Source organism: Diplotaxodon limnothrissa, linkage group LG13 (assembly GCF_057381915.1).
Source record: "Diplotaxodon limnothrissa isolate DT_005_m linkage group LG13, D_limnothrissa_male_GT1.1, whole genome shotgun sequence".
In the NCBI taxonomy this organism is placed as follows: domain Eukaryota; kingdom Metazoa; phylum Chordata; class Actinopteri; order Cichliformes; family Cichlidae; genus Diplotaxodon; species Diplotaxodon limnothrissa.
Genome location: NC_140608.1, coordinates 24452247 through 24478476, shown reverse-complemented (window position 1 = coordinate 24478476; position 26230 = coordinate 24452247). Strand labels below are relative to the sequence as shown.

General features: G+C 41.3%; 1 protein-coding gene across 3 annotated transcripts in view; it reads right to left on the bottom strand.

Annotated features, from left to right (window-relative positions):
* Positions 1 to 6746: 6746 nt before the first annotated feature.
* Positions 6747 to 26230, bottom strand: part of ttc7a (tetratricopeptide repeat domain 7A) — a 63471-nt gene continuing 43987 nt past the window's right edge. For all 3 annotated transcript variants that reach the window (XM_085368925.1, XM_085368922.1, XM_085368924.1), the window contains one exon: positions 6747 to 8109. In XM_085368925.1, the coding sequence (XP_085225051.1) occupies positions 7891 to 8109 (219 nt within the window). In that variant the 3' untranslated portion in view covers positions 6747 to 7890. The remainder of the gene's footprint in view (positions 8110 to 26230) is intronic.

Sequence of the window (26230 nt, the reverse complement as noted above, 5' to 3'; positions counted from 1 at the left end):
CTGTGGAAGAGGTTACAAACTACTTCTGAGGCATCCGGCTGAATCTTTTATAATAATAATTGATTGGATTTATATAGCGCTTTTCTAGGCACCCAAAGCGCTTTACAATACCACTATTCAATCTCACATTCATACACTGGTGGAGGCAGCTACAGTTGTAGCCACAGCTGACCTGGGGCAGACTGACAGAAGCGAGGCTGCCATATCGCGCCATCGGCCCCTCTGGCCAACACCAGTAGGCAAGTAGGGTAAAGTGTCTTGCCCAAGGACACAATGACCAGGACAGAGAGCCCAGGGATCGAACCAGCGACCTTCCGGTTACAGATGCGATTCCCAACCCCCTGAGCCACGGTCTTGACATGACTATTTGGGACGGTGGTCATGGAAGTCTTGTGCAGCACTATCATAGCACATCTACTTAGATTAACAGTTAAAGCCCTCCCACACACACACACACACACACACACACACACACACACACACACACACACACACACACACACACACACACACACTCTGTTTTCCTTCAGTTGCTGACACTTAAAAGCTTGATGAGGTTGAAGGGCCAGTCTCTTATTCCCCCTGTCATTATTCCAGAGACAAAAGAGGATACACTACCACTCAGAGTGGAAGGCAATCTTATTAACACGGGGCTTTGCATACACTCTCTGGAGAGCTGGATCTCCACAGTCAGCACTTGCAAGGAAGATACAGTAGGAGAGATATGTGTGCGTGTTTGTGTGTAACAAACAGCCAGAATGGCCTGCGGTCAAGGCACCAAGCCGCCAGTAATCTCTGACTCCGTCAACCCCTGGTGCCCTTCCTCCCTTCTCATCTAAATGATCTCCGCAGTACAGCACTGATCTCTGACATATGCCTCATACTGATGACTTAACACCCTCCACCTCCCACAGCCTGCCTTGACCACAGGCACGGCCAGGCACCCGCTCCTCTGTTGTCAATCAAGCTCACCCTCGTAGATGCACGGTGCATTAAAATAAACACTTGCACATCCATGCAATGCAGCGAATGCACACGCGCTTGTGATCTTTTGCTTTTTAAAAATGCGCTTTGCAAACTGATGCGCAAACCTGCGAGCACGTGCACACACACTCATTTCTTAAAGGCTCCGTGGGGAATCAACATAATCCAACATATCAATTTTTCTTAATCTATGATGAGTACAAACATCAAAGTAACACATTGTCCTTCTTTTTGTTTCTTACCTCTGCTAGTTTTTCATGTGGCGGCAAATGTGTTTTAAGCATGATTTCAGTTGCGCTGGCACAGTGGAATTCTCTCATTTAATGGGTACAAGAACATCTGGTGCCAGGGTAAGTCGTACAAGCAGCCCAAACATTGACTCCTCTTTCTGGGAACAGCTTAATGAGATCCGGTCGCCATTCAGGAAGCAATGCAGCGCATCACTGAACGTCTGGAATAAATCTGTGTTTTTGGCAGCTTACAGCAAGATTTGACCGTGCTACTCAGCTCCACCGTTGGGCCAGAGTTGAGGATGTCAAATTAACAGCTAACACTAAACAACATGCTGAGAAAATGTGACCCAGCTTCGGAGCGATGACGAAGGCAGACCACTGGAATTTTCAAAGAATGTGAGGTTACTTAAAAATACTCTAATCCAGCACTGGTGTGGGACTTCTTATTGGTTTGTTAAGTCCCAGCTAAAGTTCTCCAAACAAATAAACCCTTGAACAGTGCAGCCATTGTTTTCACTGACATTGCGTTGAGTTAAAATGGCCCTGCAGTACTAGCTCCATCTTGCTCCATCTGTATAACACATCACCTTGAAACACCAGGAGTGGGGATAGACAAAGAGATTTGCAGGTTTATGTTCAGAGGGCTTCAGGCTCATTCACTTTCAACACTACAGCCCTACACTAAGGGTGACGACCAAGGAATTTAGCAGGCGGTCCGACACACTGGGAGGTTAACTAGGTATCCTTTCACCGCCCATCTCAAGCTGCTGACAGACACAAAGGAGGTACATTACACTTCTATTAAATGACATTTAAAAATTTAATCAGCTCCAATGAGTAACTGTTAGTGAACAAGGGGGTCATTGTATAAGTGGGTAATGGTGCTGGCGCTGGCGCACAGTGTGTGGAACGTGGACCAACAGCGCTGGAGGGCTATCAAGTTTTGGATCTGGCGATTGATGGAAGACAACAAACTGCTGGCCAGGCTGCTGTTTACTGTGGCGTTATTGGGCCTGCTTGCTTGAAAATTTCAGCCTCATAAAAATGAGTGCCAGAGCATGTCCAAAATATTAGGCTGGCAGCAGGGTGGCAACAATGTGAGAGTAATATAACACCTATTTTATATCAATAAGCAGGTATATCAGATATTCTAGTGTCTGGCAAAGGATTTTAGATGGTGCATGTAGATTCTTTCAGAGCTACAACTGACCTTATTCACACAGGAAGGTGGAGGGCTAAGTTAATAATACTAGAAAGGTTAGCAACTTGTATCCATAGCTAGCTAACAGTGTTGGCATCCGTCTATCAGCAGTGGCAAAAATGTCTTGTATACCAACCTGTAAACACTTTTTGTCAGGCTGTAACACTGGGAATTGTAACATAAGAGTCAGAATTGTGGAATGGCACTAAAGTAAATATAGCTCTGATATCTGTTTGTTAAATGTAAATTTAAGACTAGCATAGCTTAGTACAAAAATCTATTTTGCATTATTAAAAAAAATGGCATAAATTCCACAACTTTGGACTTTACACATTGTGTTAAATATCGACCTTTTGAAGTTACAGTAAACAGATTTACTTACCTTTAGAAAAAAAAAATCCTTTTCCTCTATTAGCTTAAACTTTATGCTAGGTCAAGCTAACTGCCTACTAGCTAGTACAGTAAGTCTGCAGAAAGCACGCAGTCATGAGAAAAAATGTTAGATATGTTAGATATGTCTTTTAAGACCTCACTAAGTCCAAAAAAGTGGACCACATCAGTCCAGCTCTGAGGTCTTTACACTGGCTGCCTGTCCGTCAGAGGATAGACTTTAAAGTTCTGATGCTGGTCTATAAAGCTCTGAATGGTTTAGGACCAAAATACATCAGTGACCTCCTGACCCAGTATGAACCTTCCAGATCCCTCAGGTCATCTGGATCCGGTCTTTTATCAGTTCCCAGAGTCAGAACCAGACACGGAGAAGCTGCATTCAGCTTTTATGCTCCTTATATCTGGAACAAACTCCCAGAAAGCCTCAGATCAGCTGAAACACTCAGTTTATTTAAATCCAGGTTGAAGACTCACCTGTTCTCAGCTGCATTTGAATAAAGCACCAAATCCACACTTTTAAGCTTAAATTTCAAAACTTACATTTTAACTACTGATTTTATCTACTGTTCTGATTTTATCTGTTTTGATTTTATATACTGTTTTGTTTGTTTGTTTGTTTGTTTGTTTGTTTGTTAATTAGTTAGTTAGTTTGTTTGCTTGTTTTAATCAATTTTAAATCATGATTTTTATTTGTTTGTGTTTCTAATGTCTCTGTAAAGCACTTTGAATCACCTTGTTGTTGAATTGTGCTATACAAATAAACTTGCCTTGCCTTTTAGCCAACCTTTGAAAATGACACTTGTGGATTTTATGATGATACATTTTCATTATAGCCAAAAGTATATTGATTCAGGCAGATGCTAATTTGAAGCTATTAACAGCACCATAGTGTAACTCATAGTAAAACTACAGGCAAACATTTATTGAGGTTTTTTGTTAGTGTTTTTTAACTGAAAATTCATCTCAATCATCAAAACATTTTCATTTTTATTTTACAAATGATTTTTACAGCATTTTGAATACATTCTTATGTCAACGCGTGAACACTGAAAATGCTCGAACACATTTTCCCCTTGGGGATCAACTCCGACGCATCTGTCATTTTATTAATAAATGAGATTATGAAACCACATCTGATCCTTATAACCTCCATCACACCCCTCACCCATCCATGACTCCCCAGCCTTGTTTGGTCATCACAGTGATGGTTTACAGTTTCCTTGTTGGCGCCCCGCAGCAGCAGCACCGCCCAGCCCGTGCCCTCTATGTGCCCCTGCCGGGTTGGCATCCACGTTGATGACCTGAATACCACGCTTGCATAGAAACCTCCCCCAAAACGGTCACCGCGGTTCATGTACGTTTGTTTATCATGAGGTGTGGAGGGTGTGTTGCTCAGGTATGAAAGTGACACCAGAGTGATGTGCATGGGTGGCATCACAGTGACAGTGTAAGTATGAATGTGTGTACATGTGTGTGTATACTATATGTTTAAGCATATATACTTGTGCTGTACCTCAAAATGACTTCATCGCATGTTTCTCATTGTCAGAGTATGTGTGTATCTTTGTGCACCATGTAATACTTCACTCCTTCCCCTTGAGGATTAGACCATTCATCTCCCGAAGCCCCTGTGTAGGTGTCTCACACGGTGCTAATGAGGAGAGGACGGAACAAGGGAGAGTCGGTGAGTGAGGAGGGAGAGAGAGTAAAAATAGACTATTCCGATGGCAGAAAAGAGGCGATAGTGATAGATAACCTCCATGTCCAAAAATCGAAGTATTGATGAATGAGGGATTTTCATGCCAAGAGCGATCGGGGCGTGGGCGGTTCTTTTAAAAAAAAAAAGAATACAGGGAAGGTAGAGATTGGTGCTTGCAACGCTGCAGGGAGGGAGAAGAACAGACGGCTTTTTTTTTCTCTAAAAGCAAAGCCAGGGACTCTTCCCATAACACAAATCAATTTACACCAGCCCGAGACATTGATTATAGCTGGTTCATTCCTCACATGGTAGCAGCAGACATCAAACAGACACTGTCAAACTTGTAAAACCACACGTCGTGCATCTGTGTGTATGTGTGTGTGTAGTGACTGTTTGTGTCTTCCCACTGTATATGTATGCTGTTCAGAGGACCAGATCTCTCTCCACTTCCCCAGTTACTCAAACAAGGGGATGGCTGCTAGGCAACGACGCCACATCACATCACATCAGCCAAGCTGGGAGAGGGCAAGAGACATAGAGGGTTAGCGGGAGCGAGAGAGAGCAAGAGAGAGCAATAGAAAGAGGGAGGGAAAGGAGGAGGGAGTTTGGAGGCAGAAAACTGTGCTGGCAGTATTACATAAGCCAGCAGCCCAGTCCCACTGCTCACATTTATGTGGTTAGGCACTCGGAAGTGATGCCCATTAGTCACAAGTGACAAGGCAGGTGAAGATACAAAATCCAGCAGTGATTTTTAAAAGCCATTGTTGTTTATAATGGACGGCATTATGAACAGATGAGTCAAGCACCCCCCCACCCCCACCCCCCAAAACACACACACACACACCCATGCATATGTGCATGGATGAGGGCCTACTGTACCGTACAAACAGAAGATTGCTAACATCCCAGAGGGATCATTCAGAGGGAGCAGATACACATGTATTAAAATACATCATGTACACACATATAATGATGCCACATGGAATGACGTGTTCATGCTGGTTCTTTTGAAGATGAGCAGGAGGGAGTGTTTGTGCCTGCATGCGTGCATAAAAAGCTACACCAGTCAAGGCCATCATCAAAAATACATCAAAGGTCCAAATAATAATGAAGTGGAGCTGCTGCTGTGATAAACAGCATGTACAATATCCACCTATCTGCACTGCCACATGTATCAGAACACAACAACATGCTTTTTATGTCAAGATGTAACTGGCACATCTCTGAATTTATGAACCCGGTGATTGCGATCATTAAAAATATCCCTCCATAGACTCCATAGGCGATTTACAACAGAACGCTACTTATGCTAAAATATTAACTTTCTATACAGCCGTTTTTTATATGCAAAGACCTAAAGCCCTCTCTTTCTTTATCCGCACAAACTGCATTAATACAATTGGTGGTGTTAGAAGCTAGCAATGTTCACATTGCTAGCTTCTAACACTATGGAGCTATTAAACTGATAATCCGGTTGTTCAGTGATGATGCGACGAATCCTACTTCCGGGCCTAAAGTAGTCTGCGTTTAATATGGCTTTTGTGTTGTTAACATGTTTAATGTTATGTATTTTCTTCTATTTGATCTCAAAAAGCTCCTAAAACAGTCAGTGATCCCTGTTGACCTCCCTCGGCTTTTATTACCACTAATCATTTATTTAAGCTCAGTTTTTAAACCTTAGGATGTAACTACAGCACAGCCCATGCAGCAGTATATGAATGACTAACCTCGTATTGTGGATGGATTATCTCAGTTGTTCTCCTGGCTGAAGTTTGGTCCTTTTACAGCATCCTGCCATGCGATTACATTTGTTCCTGACCACCGAGAACACTCACGTTAACTTTTATCGAGTGGGAAAAAAAGTTAGCTTGTTTATATTATGCTAACATAGCTGTGTCGCTAGTGGTCACGTAGCACATCATTATATACCAGCTAGCCCAACTTCAGTAACCCTACAAACGTCACTGCTGTTTAGTTTTCTGTCTTCATTTATGCTGGAAGTGATAGCAGAGCTGTACGTTTTAATTTGTTTCCAAAACCCCGCAGTCAGGACATGCTATATTGTATTTAGATAGAAGCTAGCGAGCTAACTCCCTGCTAACTTCTAACTCCGTTAAATGTCATAAATTCCGTTTTCATGGATGCCTGGATGTTAAACTCAATTGTTACACCTGGTAGAGCAGAACGCTGATCATTTTATTAAAGATGAAAGACTTTAGACAGTTTTTCAACTCTCAGTAATGCCACAGTGATCGTTTGATATATGGACCTGCAGCGGAGTTTAGGCCCAGACACGGCTAGTGACGTCAGACTGAACAATTGGATTATCAAAGAAACAAAGAAAGTTGCTGAGATTAATTACTTTTTCAAGTTGAGGTAAAAGTGATTTGTTAAACGGTTTGTTCTTTAAAATATACTTGATGAAGGAATGGCTAAAATTTTGGAAAACAAACTTAGAGTTAGATGAGTAAATAAATACCACTCAAACCTCTGTCCCTTAAACCTGAAGTCACGCTTAAGAAAAATATGAAACACGAGGAGACAGCTCACCTAGTTCAGTCCAAAACAGCAAAATAAATAAAAATAAATATTTTTCAGAAAATGAAAACTTATATCTTCAATTTAGTGACCTGCAGCACACTGCAGCACACAGGGATGGAAGCACCCTTCCTGAGACTGGTTATGCTGGAGGTCTTTCTTTTTTTTTTTTTTTGGTTAACTGGGAATTCTCCAGACCAAGTGCACTTACTTGGTCAACTTGGTTTTTTCTTTTGGTTGAAAAAAGTCTTACTTTTCCCACAATTGATAATTAACATAGTCCTGCAAAGCCCCAGTTGGCAAGTGGCTGCTGGAGGCTGCTGCACCAAAAACCTGATTGTCATCATTATCTTGTCCGGGTTGTTTGTAATTTGCATGAAAGACACAACTTTTACTTCGACTTCGGGCAGTCTCGATCTTCTGTTTGTGTTGAACTTTTCAGTTTCACTTCCACTCGGCAAGTGTTTGCAGACAAGTTTTCAAACTACAAACCTGACTGTGGCAACCTGGTAGCAACCAAATCAGTCAAATCAAGGTCTTCCATGCTGCATAATTTACCTCTTTGAAACAAATTAGATGCTTGCAACCACCAGCCACTTACAGCAACCACTTGCCAACTAGTTGGGGAAATAGATACTATTTTATTTTATTTTGTCTTCAAATATTGTAAATACATGAGTGATACCAGTCTGTTCTCCCCAACAGCAAGAAAACAGACCCAATACCCAAAACTAACTTTTGATTTAAAGCTCATGTTTCCATTGTCTTTTCGTCAGCTCATCATTAGATTTTAGCCAAAATCTTCACCCCAACCCAAACCTCCATGCTACTGCAAGGCCGTCATCTCAGAGCTCTCTGGGGATGACAGTGAAGGGACGGACGGGACTGGAGGCCTCCAACTCCAGGGCTGTCAAGAAGCAGTCGGGGGCCTGGTTGCAATCCCGAGACTGAAGAGCTTCACCCAGTCCACTCCACGCTTCGTGGGAGGTGCTGTGGATCTGAACCGCATCACGCAGAACCTTCTCGCCTAGGTGGACACGCCCAGTTTTCACCAGCAGACGGCCCTAAATGAACAGAATGATGGAGAGGTGCAGGAAAAAATTGTTTTACATTTACGTGCATTAATGTCACACTTCATAAGTTGTTTTCAAAACCTTAAAACTCTCTATGCACAGAAAGAAGTGTCCTGCTTAGAAAACAAAAACTGGATTTTTCTAAAACCTTTGGGGAAAAAAGTAACTAACGAGCAATGTTCCCTCTAATTTTTCACGTGTCTGAGCGAACACACAAACTCCCTGAGCGATCCCTTTGACCAATGTGAGCGACATCAGACGTGTGCACTTACATTTATGTTAGACTACTTTTAATTAACTGCTTTAGCCCACTTACAATAAAAATTAATAAATAAATCTTGTTCATGAACTGTGTGGTATGTTAACACTATTGGAAGTAAAAACACAACTTACTTTTTTTTTATAATTTTTTTTTTTATAAAGCTCTGACTTGTATTATGAGTATGAGTCTGTGGTCTGGGAGAGAGTCCTGTAACTCTCTGTCTGCAAAATACAGTATATGATGACCAATGTTGGGCAATTAATTATATAGTTACTTCTTCAAAAAAGTAACTCAGTTTGGCAAACAACAAAGTTTTTGCAGCTATTTTTTTAAATGCAGCCAAGGCGGTTTTTTTAAATAAACATTTCAAACTATTTACAGAACAATCAGCTGTTCTGCATCAAATCTGATGCCACACAAATTATTTGTGCCACTCCAAAACATAATTTCTGTCCACTATGAGATAAAGGAGAACAACAGCCTGATACCTGCAGGCCTGACAGCAGGAGATGTATCACTGCTGTAACACCTGTAACATTCAGCAGTCGCCTCGTTGTTCTGACACACACAACAAAACTATTGACTACACTACACACTAACTACACAAGATTTGTGCTAAACGTCTCAAATCTCTCACATCTCAAAACACCGCCGTCACTCCTAAAACTTCCCCCCGTTTCTTAACAACAAGATGCCACGTTGCCATACCATTTTTTGATTGGTCGACATGGTACTTTTTTGGACCAATAGGAAAGACGGGGACGGGGGGGTGTTTTTGCTCACAGGCCTTTTTGCTTATAAAACGCCGTTTTTACCGTTTCTTCCCGCAGTAAATATAAACAACGACAGTATTCAGGAAGAAAACCAAACATTGCATATTTTTATCACAACTCTGGTTTTACGTGGCCGATCAACACAATTTAAAAACTGGTATAAAGTCCACACTTTTTCCGTCAGTTGTTCCGTCTGTCCTGCTCACATCTCCAATGGTTGTACACGTTGTCATTAACGTGGCTTCACTCCACATCAGCCACGCCGCTTTGCTAACTAAAACACCGGTGTCGGCACATAAGGACGCTGTCATAGCCTGTCAATGACGTTGATTGGCTGCGTATATACGCATCGGCTGAACTATGGGATAAGGTGGCATTGTTCTAATCCCATATGGGAGCAGCCAGTCACTTACTGACTAACACTGCAAAACATGATTGTTGAAGTATTAATTTTAATTTCATTTCAGGTTAGTTTTTTTTTGTGCACAACGCAGATTTTCTGTGCGCAGAGACCGTGCCAACAGTGCGCAATTGCGCACGTGAGCAGCTTAGAGGGAACATTGCTAACGAGTAAACTTATTTACATTTTTATTTTAAGATAGCTGGGTTTGACACATTAAAACTGAATAATAATCACTTTCAAAAAGTTGGAGGATAAAAGATGACCTTTGGCATACTCTTCACAGAATGGAGATTTTACATTTAATTTTAGTACCTAGTTGCTCATATTATGTTTTTACTCAAAATGTCTACCATCAAAACGCTTTATGGCATGATAAGATCAAGCTAGCAGATGGTGGCTTTTTGCTAAAAACCCAAATCTTGGATTAGAATGCCTGCTGTCCTGCAGACGAGTCAGGATGACAAAAAACAAAAATGGAAACAAGAGTTGTATTCAGCTGGGATTGTACAGCTGAAGGGAGAAAATCCACAAATGATGAGATTAGGAGCGACCTTCTGCAGAAAGATGATGCAGTATGTTAGTGTGCACACATTAACACGTGCACAAGCGCACACATACGCTGATGAAAACTGATAGCGGGCTTAGGGTTAGCGAGAGAGACGGCCTGAAGGGATCCTTTAAGTAGATGCGAGTTACTTGCTCTTCCTGCAGATGATTTGCCAACGCAGACTGTCACTTTTTGAATGACTTAACTGTGTTTTACTGGGTTTGGGTTTGTCATAACATAATTATCAATTAAAATATTTTCAGACGGAAATAATAAAAACTGTATTGTTTAGCATCTGTGTACCTTTTTTTTTTTTAGCACAAATGCATGCCCAACACCGATAATCGAAGTCCGTGAGAAATCTCAGAATTATTGCGGACTCATTTGAACCTCTTTATTATTATAACAACAGTCACATGTTCCCAGAATGCTGTGTAACTCTATCCAGCCATACTCTACCGCTTATCTCCATTTGGACGCAGACATTTTATTCACCCCAGCTACCTCTTCCAATTAATCCAGGGGAATACTGAGTCGTTCCCAAGCCAGTTGAGAGGTATATTTTCTCCAGCAAGTCATGGGTCTGCCTTGGGGCTTCCTCCTGGTAGGACATGCTCAGAACACCTCGCCTAGGAGGCATCCAGTAGACATCCTACTCATCCAAGTCGGCTGGCTCCTTTTGATGTGGAGGTGCAGCGGCTCTTAAAGGACCGAGCTCCTCACCCTATCTCTAAGAGATAGCCCAGCCACCCTTTGAAGGACACTCATCTCCACCACTACAATAACTATTAGACAAAAAATTTAAGTTTTTCCCCTTAAGTAGCATTAAAAAAAAAGGATCCTCACTGATGTGAAAGTTACCTGAAAAGGTTTAATTCATGAGTTATTAAGTATTACCGCTATAATGACATTGCTCTACCAAGTATGATTTTGCTAATCATCTCCCACGCTAAATGGTGCCTTATAAAAACTGCAAATTGTCTGAATGCATATGTGATAGATTTTGTAGGTAAAAGGTTACAGGGAAAGATAAAGGTTTACAATGCAGCTAGCATGTCACACTAGGAGTATTTGCTTACCACCACTGTTAGCCAGTGGCATCCCACGAGAGCTCATAACAGACCATTAAAATTTGCCATTGTAAAAGGAATCTTTCTCCTTTCATGTTAAAGAGTGGTCTGCATCAATCCTTGAAATAACTACTATCTTGTTGCCTATTGTCTCTGGAAGCAAAAATTTAACTCCGTTTCACAATGGTCTCACCCACAGGCCGTATCCAGGTCCCAATAAAAGGAGACCGGCAGCCTTTTCTGGTTGTTTGCACATGCACAACGTGGATAAACGTCTGGTTTTTGGCAGGAAACTGATGCGAGACGAGCATGCTAGACAAGCTGCTGTTAGCTCTGCTTTCACTGTCGAGATCAGTTACCGTCTGGCCATTGTGTGGAAACCTCTGTGATTTATGAATCTAACAGATAAGTTTGTTCTTACTATCTACCTAGGCCAAAAGACTCCACCAACACTTTAACATTAACATAAATCACTTGCTTGACTGAATGTACAAGATCAAACCAGCTGTTTTGTTAATATACCACTTTCATTTTTCAGTAATCGTTTTAATCCACCTGTACACACTGATGGTTAACCATGTCACACAGTTTTCAAGTCTTTCAATTCAGCTGTAGTTTTTATTTTGTAAATATATTTAACATACTTTTTAAAAATCGAGGTCAAGCCACATACCACTGATGTGCATATATTTAAAAAATGTATGTGCAAAAGAGAAGAACATTGTGGATGATAACTGTTGTCACCATGTTAAAGATCATACCACTGCTTAGGTTTTGTCGTTTTGTAGCACAGCTCCATGGGGAGTCTGACACAACACAACCTCATGCAACTGACCAACTGCACAGAGTCAAATCTGCCTCACATATAAGCATCGTCTAAAGGCGCGCACACAAGCTCCAGTGTCACATGCATACTCAAGGTGACAACAGGGAACGAGTCTTGCACAATCATCCCTTGACTTACTCTATCTGTTACACACACACACAGGCACACACACAAACACACACACAAACACACATACTCTGAGATGGCCTGAGGTCAGACAGACGAGTCTTGTTATGCAGTCTCTGCTCACAAGCTTGAGATTAATTGGGCTGAAATTCACAAAGCTGTCTAGGGGCTCTGATGCAACTTTCAATAAGAGTGCACACTCTGCCTTCCTTCTTTCCTCTGCTCTCCTTTTTCTCACTTCTGCTGGGTGGAATACATGGAAAAACAACAAAACTGTTGGTACGGAGAAATGCAGGATGTGCACACAGGTCTCCAAGCTTGTAAAAGTGTGTACAAACGTGTGCATCAGTGCACACATGTGCAGGGATGTATGATACAGTCCTTGCTGCTGGTTTGGTCACTAGCTTCCACATCTCACTATCTGTGCCCTTGTCTCCAAACTCACATTGGCTACATTGTTCCAACATGTTTTTGGTATTAACAGTTGACTACTGGACTAACACACACACCAACAGTCTTAGCCTTCCACTGTAACCTATATCTTTTAGGCTGTTAACTATGGAAAAGTTGATGTTTATAGGTCAGTCAGCTTAACCGTACTGTACTAATATACAGTACTGTGTTTTACAGGAAGCCATTTCCGTATTTAACTGACAGACATTGGGTTCCAGTAAATTTCAGTGTTTCTTGTAAAACACTGAAAAACTGTTTTTTCTTCTTTAAGTAAGATAAAAGGGCAGCTTGTGGAATGTGGTAAGCTCAGAATAACAGATGGGAAATGTCTAACTTAGGGGTATGAGGCGATTTAGAGGAAGTATGTTTCTAAGCTGCTTGTTGACAGTTTATCTGTGAAACCAAGGACACTCCTGTGTGGCGACTCTGGCTGCAGCAGGGAACAGTAGTTAGGGTGAATAGTCAATATGATTAATAAATATAGTGACAACATTAAGATCCAGACACAACATAATGCTGGATTTGCTTGTAAAAACCAGAAGCTGAATTTCCACTTTTGAGCAAATTGACCAATTGCATCCCATCGCTGTTGTTTTTTGAGGAAAATCATAACGATTATGAGCCCCATCCACTCAACATTTAGGACATATTATGCTGATGGTTTATAGTGCATTCATGGAGTAAATGAAATATGAACTTCAATTCCCCTCAAGTCAGAATAACAATATATAGGAAGAACGTAAGCCCAGTTAAATTCATGTATTGTCAGTAAAAAATGAACATGCAATCATTTAACTAAGGCTGTAGTAAGTAGTGTTCTCACTGCTGTAGCGAAACAGGCCTAGAAACAATGCAATCGGCTGGAAACCTCCGGTCTCTGGGGTAAAATGTATATTTACTGCAGCGGTAGTTCTGATAACAAGTCTGGTAAAGCCTTTATCTTCAAAACAGACGAGCACAGAAGGGGAAAGAACAACATTCACACTTAGGATACTGAGCCATCCAAAAAAGCACATGGATGTGATTCCAGGACCAGAAGGCCAAATCAAAACTAGAGCTTGCTAATTGACAGTTATTAGCAATTAGTTGGCTCCCCTCTTTTTCTAGTGAAGGAAACGATAACGTTTCTTGAGAACAAAACAGAATGTGACTGGCACAAACTCAAGAGATGATTAGCACCAGCATCTGGCTCACAACAGTGTTAGTTATGTCTCAGTCACAGTAGAATAAAAACAACAACCACCTGTGACAAGTAAGAAAATCAGTGTCTGAAATGTTTTCTTTCTGTGACTGATTGTAAACAGTTACAGTGACAAACTTACTGCACAGAGGTTGACCAGCAATGGAATAAATGACAAATGGTGACCACTGTGGATTAATAAGGTAATTGAACAGGTATTTTGATGGGAGGTAACTTGTTGCCAAATAATTGCAGTCTGACTCAGACTGACTGGAAACACATTTTTGAAATAATTGCTATTTCATTCATACATTTAGACAAATTGTCAACGCATTGGCATCAATCTGAGTTAATTGGAGACAATGAGTGCAACTCAGCTGTCATGCATCTCTTTGCTGGTTTCTGACTTTTTGCAAATCTCATATTTCACCCTGAAGTTAAATCACTGTCATTTTTCTTTTTTAAGTTTTAAAATTAAGTTTAAATTCTGAATTTAAGTTTTAAATCTCTGAAGTCATAACCGATTAGATATGCAATTTCTGCCAATTTATCACAGTGAATCACTGTTTTATCCTAAACAGGTAACAGCTCTCATTTGATTGCAGACCGGTAGCAGACTGATAGTAGACTGACATCATATTTTATCTTCATCTTGACACACCAAACATGCTTTGAAGATGCCAACTGGCTGCAATTATTTACAAACCTGGTCCCCATCTTTGAAGCAAGCATTACAAAGCCAACAAGATCACATGGCCATTGTACTTGCTCGCAGGGGTTTTGGTTGCACCGTAGTCTCCAACAACTATATTCCCCAGTGTGACTGTTCACTACTGACCAGACAAGATTTTAAGAAAGCATTTTGCAACATCTTCTTTGGCAATGAATGCACAGATATGAGACTGAAATTAATGTCCTTGGAAGGAAAGCAAATGCATGTTTATGAAACTACTAAACTGAGAAATAATTTTAGAGAAAGAAGAAGAGGACAGATTCTTGCTGAATTATTACAAGAAGAGAAATCCAGACACAGGACATCCACTAATCAAAGGGCCGACACTCCTGCTGTCCACTTGTCTGAGGAAAACACAGTGAAAAATGCTGACGGTTAAGCCATTGTTGCCCAGTGTCATTGGTGTGCATGTGTGTGTGTGTCTGTCTTTGGATCAAATTTGATTAGAAATTCAGCCAGTACAAATAATATATTGTGAGTGAGTGGGAGAGAGAACAAACAAATTCAAAAGCATTTCAATTGCCATCAAATGTTTCTGGCATTACGTGGAGAAAACTGGTATCTAATAGTTGGTCTTTAATTACTCCCAGCCATCTGTCTCCAGTTTTACCTAAAGCTGATCTCAGTGAGCTTGGCAGCACAGGTTTGTTTCTTTTCATGCCGTTTAAGCACAACCGAACTGAGCTGAGCCAAACTCTACGAGTGGGCACTGGTGTTTTCATCAGTCTTTCAAGCCAATTTTTTTAAGCAAACTTTTGAAATGCTTCAAACTACAAACAACATTTAATTAAGTGAACGTCCTTCGACTAGACTGAAGAGAAGGGGAAAAAAAAGGCTTCCTGGATGTCGCAAACAAGCACAACCAACAGAGATTTGATTATAGAATTGATTAGCATTGGGGAAATGAGTTCTTGTTCTTTGGTGTCAGCATTATTATATTATTCATATTCCATACAGTACAAAGACAAAAAGAGGTTTTTGTAATACTCTAGCATACCAACTGCAGCTAAGCAGGCTCCCCGGAGATTTATTAAGAATAATATTCATTCGATAACTTCTTCATTACCAAAAACTTTTTCTGCCTCAATTGTCCGTAGTCATCATACAAAGTACTTGGATACAACGCAGCCTAACTCTTAAGCCAAACATAGATTAAAAAGGTTTGTGAAGGCAGAATAATGGTCACATACTTAAAGGGCATAAACACAAAATCATTTTGGGATAAGATGATCATATGAATATTTTCACAGTTTTAAAAAAAGGAATAAAAAAATTAACGTCTTTGAGACAGCGGAGAGACAGATGAACTCTAAATTTGGATTTTCAATCTGCTGTTGTCAGCCGTGCCGCCTACAGAGCTGTGACTGTCCAGACAATCCAGGAAATTAGAAGTTTAGGTACAAGTGGCTATATAGACCTGATCTAGAGAGAATTAAATGATCCTACAGTTTGGTATAGCACTCAAAACCATCTGCTGATCTATACACATCAACTACACACGAACAAGTCATGGCATAATACCCTCGCATTCAACCAAGACGAGAGACTTTACTTGAACTTTTAATCAGTCAAGTCTGGACGGGCAGGTATGGGCACAGTGAGCCAAGATTATTGTATTTACTAGAGATGGCACGATACCACTTTTTTATGTCCGATACCGATATCATAAATTTGGATATCTGCCGATACCGATATGAATCCGATATAGTGTTTTTTAATCAACAAAACTGTTTTTTTAAATATCTTGCTGCATTTTGTATAAGTTCATACTCAAGTTTAAAACAACAACTACACTAAAGCTATTCTGTTATACCTGTATGCAAAAAAAAACATTTCATAGTTCAGCAATACTGATCAATCTAATAAACTTAAACCTACACCATCCTCCCTATTTTGGTATTTTAAAGAGTGCTTAGCGTAAATATTAAGCAACCTAACTAATAGGGTTCCAACTCCCAGCAACAACAAAAATAAATAAATAAAAAATAGGGAACCACCCCTCACACTCCACCTCATGATGCTTAATCAACGTAATCAACCTTAATTTGATGCAGTGTGAAAAAAAAATGCACAGAAATCAATTATTTTTCAAGAAATATTAAATAGATTCAACATCTTTCTTCAACAAAATTGCAGACTGCACAGATGGTACCTTCCCAAAGGAAAAAGTACTATAGCTTACTAGGGTATATATATTAGACTTAATAGTCACTATATACAGTAATTGACTTCTATTCATTTTACATCAAATTAAAACTTTGGGTGTCAGATAATTATTTATTAAAAGCTAGACATTTTAAATGAGAATAAGAAAGAAAAGTATGTCTTTGTGCCCCCTTTTCCCTGTTAATGCCCTATCGGCCCCCCTGGCTAAACTTTGCTAGATCCGCCCCTGCACAGTTACCAGCCGTCAGCTACATAGAAAAAGATCCTGGAGTAGAAAGTAATATTAAATAAATTCTAACAACAGCTTATCAAGCTTAAACGTGCTGCTGTTGTTCAGCCGCTGGTTTCCTCTTTCTGGTGCAAAGTGGGCCAAAAACAAACAAGAGAAACGGACTCGCGACAGAAAAGCCGATCAGCTGATCATTAAGCAGTTTCATGATTGAAGTAGCAGCCAGAAGAGGCAGTCGCTCCATATATCGCTTGTTAAGCTTAATGCAGGAATGCTTTACATTCAAAGATGGACTTACACACTTGCTTTACTTCTCTCGGGATAACTTTGTCGGAGATGAAATGCCGGGTTGCTAGCGAAGCTCCAAATGCTATCCAGACCACCGACAGGTCCCGCATGCCACAGCCGCTCTATCACGTGATGCATACTGCTCCGACATGCTAACGTTCTGAGGCGAGTTATGGCGTGTTGCAAGTTTTGTGAGGTGCTTTCGTGATATTTAATGGATCGGATTACATTTTTTATTTTTCTCCGATATCCGATCCAGTAATTTAGGTCAGTATCGGACCGATACCGATACGTAATATCGGATCAGTCCATCTCTAGTATTTACCTCTGCTATGTTGGCTTGACCTGTCTTTGACTGCTATTGGATTAATATTAAGTAGTGCTGTCAGCATTAATCTTGTTGAAATGACGTTAACGCCATAACTGCATCAACGCGGATAATCTCTGTTAGCGAGTTAACGCGTATCGCCCCGTGCATGGGGCTGCATGGCGCTAACGCGTTAACGAGCTAACCGCGTTAACGAGCTAACCGCGCTAAAGCGTTGACGCCGTGCAGCCCTCGCACGCGGCAATCCGCGTTAACGAGCTAACGGAGATTTGCCGCGATAATGCGGTTATGGCGTTAATATCATTTTAACTAGATTAACGCTGACAGCAGTAATATTAAGTTTACTGTTTCTTCCATTGACAGCTCAGTATTTTGGGAGGCAAGTTGAAGCAGCTTTTCGAGGTTGTTAGACGTACCGCCATTCTTCAGTGTTTATTTCATAGAGCAAAAGTAAAGCAGAAGAGGAGCTTTGAGTTGTGGAAACGTATGTTGATTGATGAGATGGTGAATGTAGTGTGTGCACCTATCATTAGAAAATATATTAATGCTGGTATGCAAGAGCTCTTAATGTTACCCTTAAAAAAACCAAACAAACAAACAGTAAATAAACACCAAGAACAATACGTGGAGAAATGAACCGAAGGCAGAGTCCAGATGTGTGGAGAACTATGACTTCAGTGAAATATGAAACTCTTTATACAGATCCCATCAGCTTGCTCAGAGTCATCCACCACTTGGCAAACCAACGTAGAATGAACATGTACAGCTTCAAATGTCCAAAACAGGGGGTGACATTGTGTTGCCAACTGCTGGCCAGCCATTATATCTCTTTATATTTTGAAGGCATTGGGTACTAAAGGGTTAGAAGGTATCTAGTCCCACTAGGACCTCCACAGTGGGTTCTTAACCCCCGGCTGTCTCGAGATACTTTAACCTTTAATACAACATACAGTGCGATAATTAGGGAACTTTTCAACGGCGATACCTGACAGAGGTGCAAATGTCTAGTTGGATCGGACGCAAGATGGTCTTTAACTTCCCAGCTCACTACAGTCTATTCGATGTGAGATTGTGCTGTTGTGCAAAAAGTGCGCCAATACTCTCCTAGAGGTGCTTCCTGCACCCTCTATCCAGGCACCTTCCTGTAGTGCAAAATCTGAGCTGGACTATTTTCTGTTGTGCTTTGAGTGTCTGACAGGACACTCAAGAAACTGTCAAAAGGCCCGATGCTCTTATCTAAACCTAACAGTATAACTTATTTCACACAAGTATTCCTTGAACTGAGAACTGTAGAAAATATTCTGACTCAAGGTTGCCAAAAGGTTCATGTGTGTCATGATAATCTACATACCGACTGGCTGTGATTTTATATTCAGCATTCAAGTAGTTGAGCGGTAATATTCCTGTTCCTAGCTCTCAAACAGAAAGGGAATAAGCAAGTTTTGGTAGAGGTGTTCCTCAAAGTGTACAAAAGGCCTGCTGTCCCATCCTGATCTGTTTGGCATTGCTGGTTAATTTGGATGTCCAGGAGAATTTAGTACATAACACACACTCCTACCGAGATTAAAACATTTTAATTAATTACTTTCACTTTTGTTGGGGTGATATGACCACACAAATCTTCACGCACCTGGATGGCATGTTTGTGTGTGTTTGTTTGGGGAAAAAGCAGCACATACAGTGTGGCTACGGTTGACTCCTTCAAGTACATTCTCACCTTACAGCACATTACATCGCCTATATAAATATATACTGGAACAAAGACCGACGCACAAACTTGCACGAACACACGTACCGACTTGGAAAGAGGAAAAGAATGAAGGACAGAGTTGATACTGGAGTCTCAGAAGTAAGGAAAAGAAAGAAAGAGAGGAAGGAAAGAAGTGTGAGTGAGCAAGAACGAGCTAAACTGAGAACAATGAACAGAGAGGGGGGGGGGGGGGGGGGGGGAGGGGAAAAAAAGGAGAGGCGTCAAAGAAAAAGGAAAAAATAAGTGAGCCCAGATGAGCCATACATAGCAACGGAGGCACCAGCCAACTCCCAATCGTCTTTCTTTTTGCACCCCTCCCCGCATCCACCACCACCATCAACTCACCCACCCCATCTTCTCACTCTCTCACATACAGTCAGTCTCTCTCTCTCCCTCTCTCTCCATGGTTATCAGAGGTCGTGCTCAATAGAATAAATTTCCCTGGTTGCTAGGCAATCCCATAAAGCGGCGAGAACGAGCAAAGTGATATAAATAATGTATTTGCATTATCTAATCAGCTGACAACCAACCCCTCCCACACGCAGAGAGGAGAGAGAGTGCGAGCGAGTGAGACAGGCATGGGGGGGCATTTGATAATTGGAACGCGATTAATTCATTGAGCGCAAAGCCTTCGTCCTTGAGAGTATGCATGCATATGTGAAGCTGTGTACGAATATGGGTTCGTTGGAGAGGGCCGAAAGTAAAGCGTGCGTTTGTGTGCGGCTGACTCAGAGCAGGCTCCACTACAGAGCAGGAGAGATGAGATGTGGAGGATGATGGGAGTGGGTCAGATTCATTGCATACCGCGCCGGAAGCAAGGCTGGGCCATGTTTCAGGATCAGCTAACTGTCAGAACACAAACACACACGCGCACATGCCACACATACGCACAAGTCGACCAAATGCTTACCATAATGAGGTTAACAGCACAAACAGACAAATGTGTAATAGCTACTCCCATGATAGACAAACGTAATGCATGCTCAGTTGTAGCCAGTGGACTGCAGCGATCGAGAAATTAAACTGAAAATCCTGGTCTCACACACACACACACACTTGCACACTTACAAACACCATACTATAGTCATATACTGGTTTCCCTCACTACCGCACCCTCCATCCATCCAAAAATACTCCAAAACCAGCAGCTGACCAGAGCAGTGAGTCACCGTCTGATGGCTTCGTTTCTTTCCCTCTCTTACAGAGAAACCATGTGGACACAGCTGATGCTAACATGAAGTGCAGTGAGTAAAGAAGTGTGCGGGTGAATAAGGGAAGATGGTAGCCACATTGCATGGGTTGGTGAGCTTCTGCATCGATTCCAGTAATGGGTTTCTCTTACTCACATTTCCCTTTCCCCGTCTAACGTGGGTAGAGTGGAAAATCTACACGATGCTGTGTTATAAAGGACTCATGTCAAAGAAAATGTCTTAGAACTTTGAAAAACTTTGGTGGCTTTTGGATAATTCGGCTAATCAGACATAATCACCTTTCAATTCTGGTTTAATGCGCAGGCATGTGGATTGGGCCTGACGCTCTTAGCTAAATCTAACAGTATAACTTTTTTTCACAAAAGTATTCCTTGAAGAGGAAATGTGATTTCAAATGGAACATCAGACTCACAAAGCCTTGCTGTAGGATTCAATTAGGCAGGACAAGAACCCACCATGGAAACCTCACAGGCTGTTAGGAGACTTAGACCTTTCTCTGCTCCTGGTTCTGCTGGAGGTTTCTTCCTTTTTAAAAAAAGCTTTTCCTTCCCATTGTCTCCAAAGTGCTCGCTCACAGAGGGTCGTCTGATTATTTTCCCTGTATTATTGTAGGGTCTTTACCTTAAAATGTAAAGGCTCTTGGGGCAACTGTTGTTGTGATTTGGCTTTATATCTATAAAACTGAACTAAACTGAACTGTATCGAAGCTAACAGTTTAATGTCAGTGACTTTTGAAATGAAAATTATTCAGACAACGCCTGCAGCATTTCAAGAAGACTGCTGAATGGTGACACTAGCTTCTGAGCTTTGTCACACTTTTTAACTTAAAAAACAGACTATAGCTTACAAAATTAACATCATGTTGTTTTAAATAAGACGTGAAACTAGCAAGGAAGCATTTACTGAGAGGATAGATCGAGTCAGCAGCCGTTTTTCTGTTGACTTCTAAACATACACTGCTTCTTGCAATCCGATGAGTCTCCCCCAAACTGGATGTAAGAAACATTACACGTTTAAGGTAGTTATGCACTGGCTTCACTCCTAAATCTGGAAGCAACGTATCTTTTACAGTTTATATGCAGCTTAAATGACTTTAAGAAAGGCCCCCGATCTTCTAGTGAAAGCAATGTACAGTGCAGTACACACTGAGCACGCATGATAAGCCCACGGAAACCACTTGTAAACAGGCTCCTAATGAAATTGCATTTCCACAATAAATATCAGATCACATTAACTGTTGAGCCACAGAAAGGTGACATCTTTAAAGTATAGTTACCATGAAAACATCTTAAGGACATTCATGGAAAGTACAGTAGGTACTTTTGCAGAATAATAACTGAGGTGTAAGAATATCTACCAAGAATATCTTAAGAATTCCCCTTAAGGCACAGCAGAAAATGGGCCACTGGCACACAAAATGTCCACAGCAGATACTGTGTAAAAATAAATGGATGAACGCAGAGCCGCACAGCACCACAGAGTAACTGTAGGCTCATTTCTGGCCGGCTGATGCAAGTCACAAATATGGGCGAAGCTCCAAATAAAATGTCCCACACATTGTCCCACAGGCTCCATAACAATGCAAGAATGCAGTTATTTACTGCAAGCCTCCATTAGCATGCCTAACATAGTATAGTCCATAAACTTTAGTGTTCTACAAGCAGAATTTTTGTATTTGGGTCAATTTGTGTCTATTACAATGTGTGCCTCTGTCCAAGTGTACACATATAGTTTACTTAAAAAAAGCAAGCCCAAGTAGTCCACATGTGCTCCAAATCCGTGGAGGAAGGCTGGCATACACAAACACAGTCATGCCTAAACACATGCACATGCGTACACGTACTCAAACACTCAGACTGAGAACACATCTGTCCTGTAAGAGACCCAGAGACGGACGCTGCCAGCTGGCTTTGTTTCAACTTCTCACCCCCTGGGATTGGTTCTCCCACAGGCCAAATATGGAAGAGAAGCGTACCTCTGTCTAACCCAGTGGGACTGCACTTCTACGCACACAGACACACGCACATGCATCCAAAAGTGCGCTGCAGGAGCAAAAGCACTAGCCTTATGTGGTCACAAGAAGGCTAAAGTGATATCAGCCAGCACATCTCCGGTCACTATGGAGACCGCAGTCATTGTGTGTGAGTGTGTGTGTGTGTGAGTGTCGAGTGCTGCGTTTGGATTTGAGGAATATCCCTCTCTGGTTCGTTCACTGTGACAACAGAGTCAGTTCAAAGGTCAGAAGAGCTGTGGTTAATCCTGTGGATCATCTGGAAGACAGACTGAGAGAGCGAGAGAGAAGCGAGGGAGTGGGTGGAAGTGGGCGAGAGAGGATCTTTACAGTGCGGCAGTGAGAGAGAAAGAGGATCTGCTGGGATGAAAGAAATGTGGGGGAGTGATCAGGAAAGAGAGAGTGAGTCTTTAAGCGCTATTTTTCATTTGCTGGTGATGGAGCGAAATTTGTTTGCTTCTATTTTCTGAAATTTCAGGTTTGCCTGCAACAAATTGGCACGTCTCAGAGGACGACAGCAACGCACTGCGATAAACAGGACTGAACCACTCAGAGTTCTGACAATGACACAGTACAGCACGCCACAGAGGAGAGAAAGACTACACGATTACAGTATGAACAGTATGAGGCAGTATAAGTGTACTATACTTATAACAGTGTAAGTACTATTAGAAGCACATGGCAAACTTTAAAAAATGCGCTTAAACAAGAAAATTCCAAATTAACTTGCAGTACAACTAAGTTTCTGAGGCTAATATAATCTACAGCCGTTTGAAACATGAGGGATTTGTTTTGCTTCTAAAAGAGCAAAGAAGCTACCATTGCTAATATTAGCAGCTAATAAGCATCTGTTACAATTATAGCCTTTATGATAAAGGCAACATCACCCACTGGTTTGCTGTCCTGCTGTGAAGCTTCAAGCTGTGCCTATGAGACCATAAACTCGTCAGAAAAGTGTTCTGAGGTCATAGATGAAGCTGAGGGCTGCTTTCACACAGATTCCTTCTTAGGTTTTGCAGACGCATAACCTTTAACCACGTGACGTTACTCTTCCACCATTTCTGACGTGTGACAATCAACTATTTAAGCTCAAATGAAAAGAAAAAGCCAGTCATACTGGCCTACAGACCAGCCCGTTGTCACTCCAGAGGCGAACGCAAAACCTTCTGCGTTTTTATGCTACACGCCTGGTTATGGATGAAATCCAGTAGAATGACTCTACTCGTTCCAGCCATGTATTCCAGCCCTGACCCTAACCTTATCCCTAACGTTAACCAGAACTTTAATGACATTAGATAGTGTTTTACAAAGCGATTTAAGTAAAATGAACAAGCATGTGTAGATTCATTCCAAACGGTTCTCATGTTTCCTCATTTTTCCGATCTCGTAATATAGGGACATGTTGGGTGCCCGGAAGCGTAACATATCGACGATTTGTCACCTAGCGTAAAATGTTACACTTTGGGAGTGAGAACATGTACAGACAGGTCCACGAGTATGTGGCAAGCACCCATCACAAGGGGAAAATTCCTTGAATGATTGCAAGTGGTTGCTGCAGGTTGATGGGAGTCGCTAGGAAGTCACATAATCATAGAGATGGAAAGTGTTCCTCCTGGCAACCATCTGTCACTAGGGAGAAATGTGTGTTCCTGCATGGGTTGGTGAAAACATCCTCGTTATTGCTTTGCTTGCTAACATAATGCAGTGGTTGTAGTTTGAATGGAAGCAAAGTCCTTGTCTACAAACACAGCTACTCTCCGAGCTCTAAGGAAACTGTGAAAAGTGCAAAACAAACAGGAAATGGAGACTGTTCACCAGTCGTGTTTAAGAAGTAAAACTCCTTAAACATGACTGTATCTGTGGAGCAAAACTTTTACTTTGAAAGTGAACCTTCTCCATTTCTGATTTGTGCCACACTTTTTTAAGTTGTACTACCACTCGCCTAGTAGTTTGCAAGATTTTGCAGACAAACGCCAACTGTAGCAATCTGTTAGCAACCAAAGCAATCACTGTAGGGTTTTTTGTTTTGTTTTTTTGGTGGAGCACCTTCTTTAAATCCGATTTCACCCAGTGAGAGCCAGCAACCTCTAGGAACCACTGCCAACCAGTCGGGCAAATGCACATTCTTCTCTATCAGCCAGTGATTGTACCACATCCAGCACGGCAGACAGCTCTCATGCAATGTGCAAATCGCACCCTGTGAGAAACCACAACAGAATCTGTCTTCATTTTTGCATTCAGAGCAGTCGCCGCCTGCTGGTTTGCAGGTTTAAAGTAAATCCGCAGCCGCTTCATTTTATGTACACTATACTGGCAAAAGTATTCACTGGTCTGCATTCACACACATATGAGCTTGAGTGACGTCACATTCATAATCTATAGAGTTTAAAATGATGTCGAAATGTGATATAACAGCTTAATCTGGGAAGGCTTTATTGAAGTTTTTGACCGTTCTCCCAGAAGCACATTGATGAGGTCAGCCAGTGGATGTGACTGGAAAACAAGAATTCAATGATTTGGAAGGGTGAGTGATTACTTTTGTTAATACAGTGTATAGGTTATAGTTTAATACAGTAACTGAATATAAAAGTGCTAAGAGCTCAAATTCATCTGTGTCTTGAGTGCTGTCTTTAGTTGTTTGATCAGATGGATTAAAATCTATATAATAACTCAAAAAATTGTTTAAATATCAAATTAAAAATGTGTGCGCACACTGCCATGTTGCTACTGTGTATATAAGAACATGTGACCACAGTGGGACATGGTTTAGTCCAGGGGTGCTCAATACGTCGATCGCGATCGACCAGTCGATCGCAAAGGTAGTATTGGTAGATCGCATGGCATTAAAAAAATAGATGCCAACCTATCATCCATCCCGTCACTTGATTGATACAGGGAAGCCAGTCAGATGACAGCAGATTTTTTCTGACGCTTAGGTCGCTGCGCATGCGCAAACAGCGGCGCGAAGTGTAGTAAAACTGACAAGCTAGTCAGCGAGTTAACTCCAATTTTTAGCTCTCGGTTTTTTCTCTTAAACCTGGCCGTCAGCAGCTACTGTCCGGACTATGCATCCCTGGCTGATTCAATTCAGTGCAAGTCATCAGAGTAAACTCAGGTAATGACAAAAAATTTACATAGTTAATTGTGTTGTGAAATATTGGATATTGCGGTTATGCATGTATATACATTGTAGATATAAAGAATCCTCAATATATTTATAAATAAGTATATGTTTTGGATTTTTGTAGTGGGTAGATCATTTTGACTTGGTCATTTTATAAGTAGCTCACATGCGGAAAAAGTGTGAGCACCCCTGGTTTAGTCTGACTGACAAAAGTCCCCTGAAATGTACTTTTATCTACACGTATTGCTGTTGTTGTTGCGAGGAAAGCCTTTTCCTACTCTCTGGGAGGCGTGTTTATGAAGGCTGAAGGCAGCTGATGCAATTTAATTGTGACGTAATTTAACTTGGTGAATTTGAGAAAACTTTTAACTTCATTAAACAGCCCTACACTGTCTGAGTCAGAGCGTGTGAGCTAATCCACAGCAAGTCCAAATGTAAAAGATCTCGCTTGAAGTACACTTTTATATAACTTTGCTCAGTCAACTAGAAGTACTGCAAATACTTCATTAATGTGTGTGTGTGTGTGTGTGTGTGTGTGTGTGTGTGTGTGTGTGTGTGTGTGTGTGTGTGTGTGTTTTTAGCAGACATCAAATAAGTGTTTGCACATGTTCCGCTTGCATATTACGTCAGTT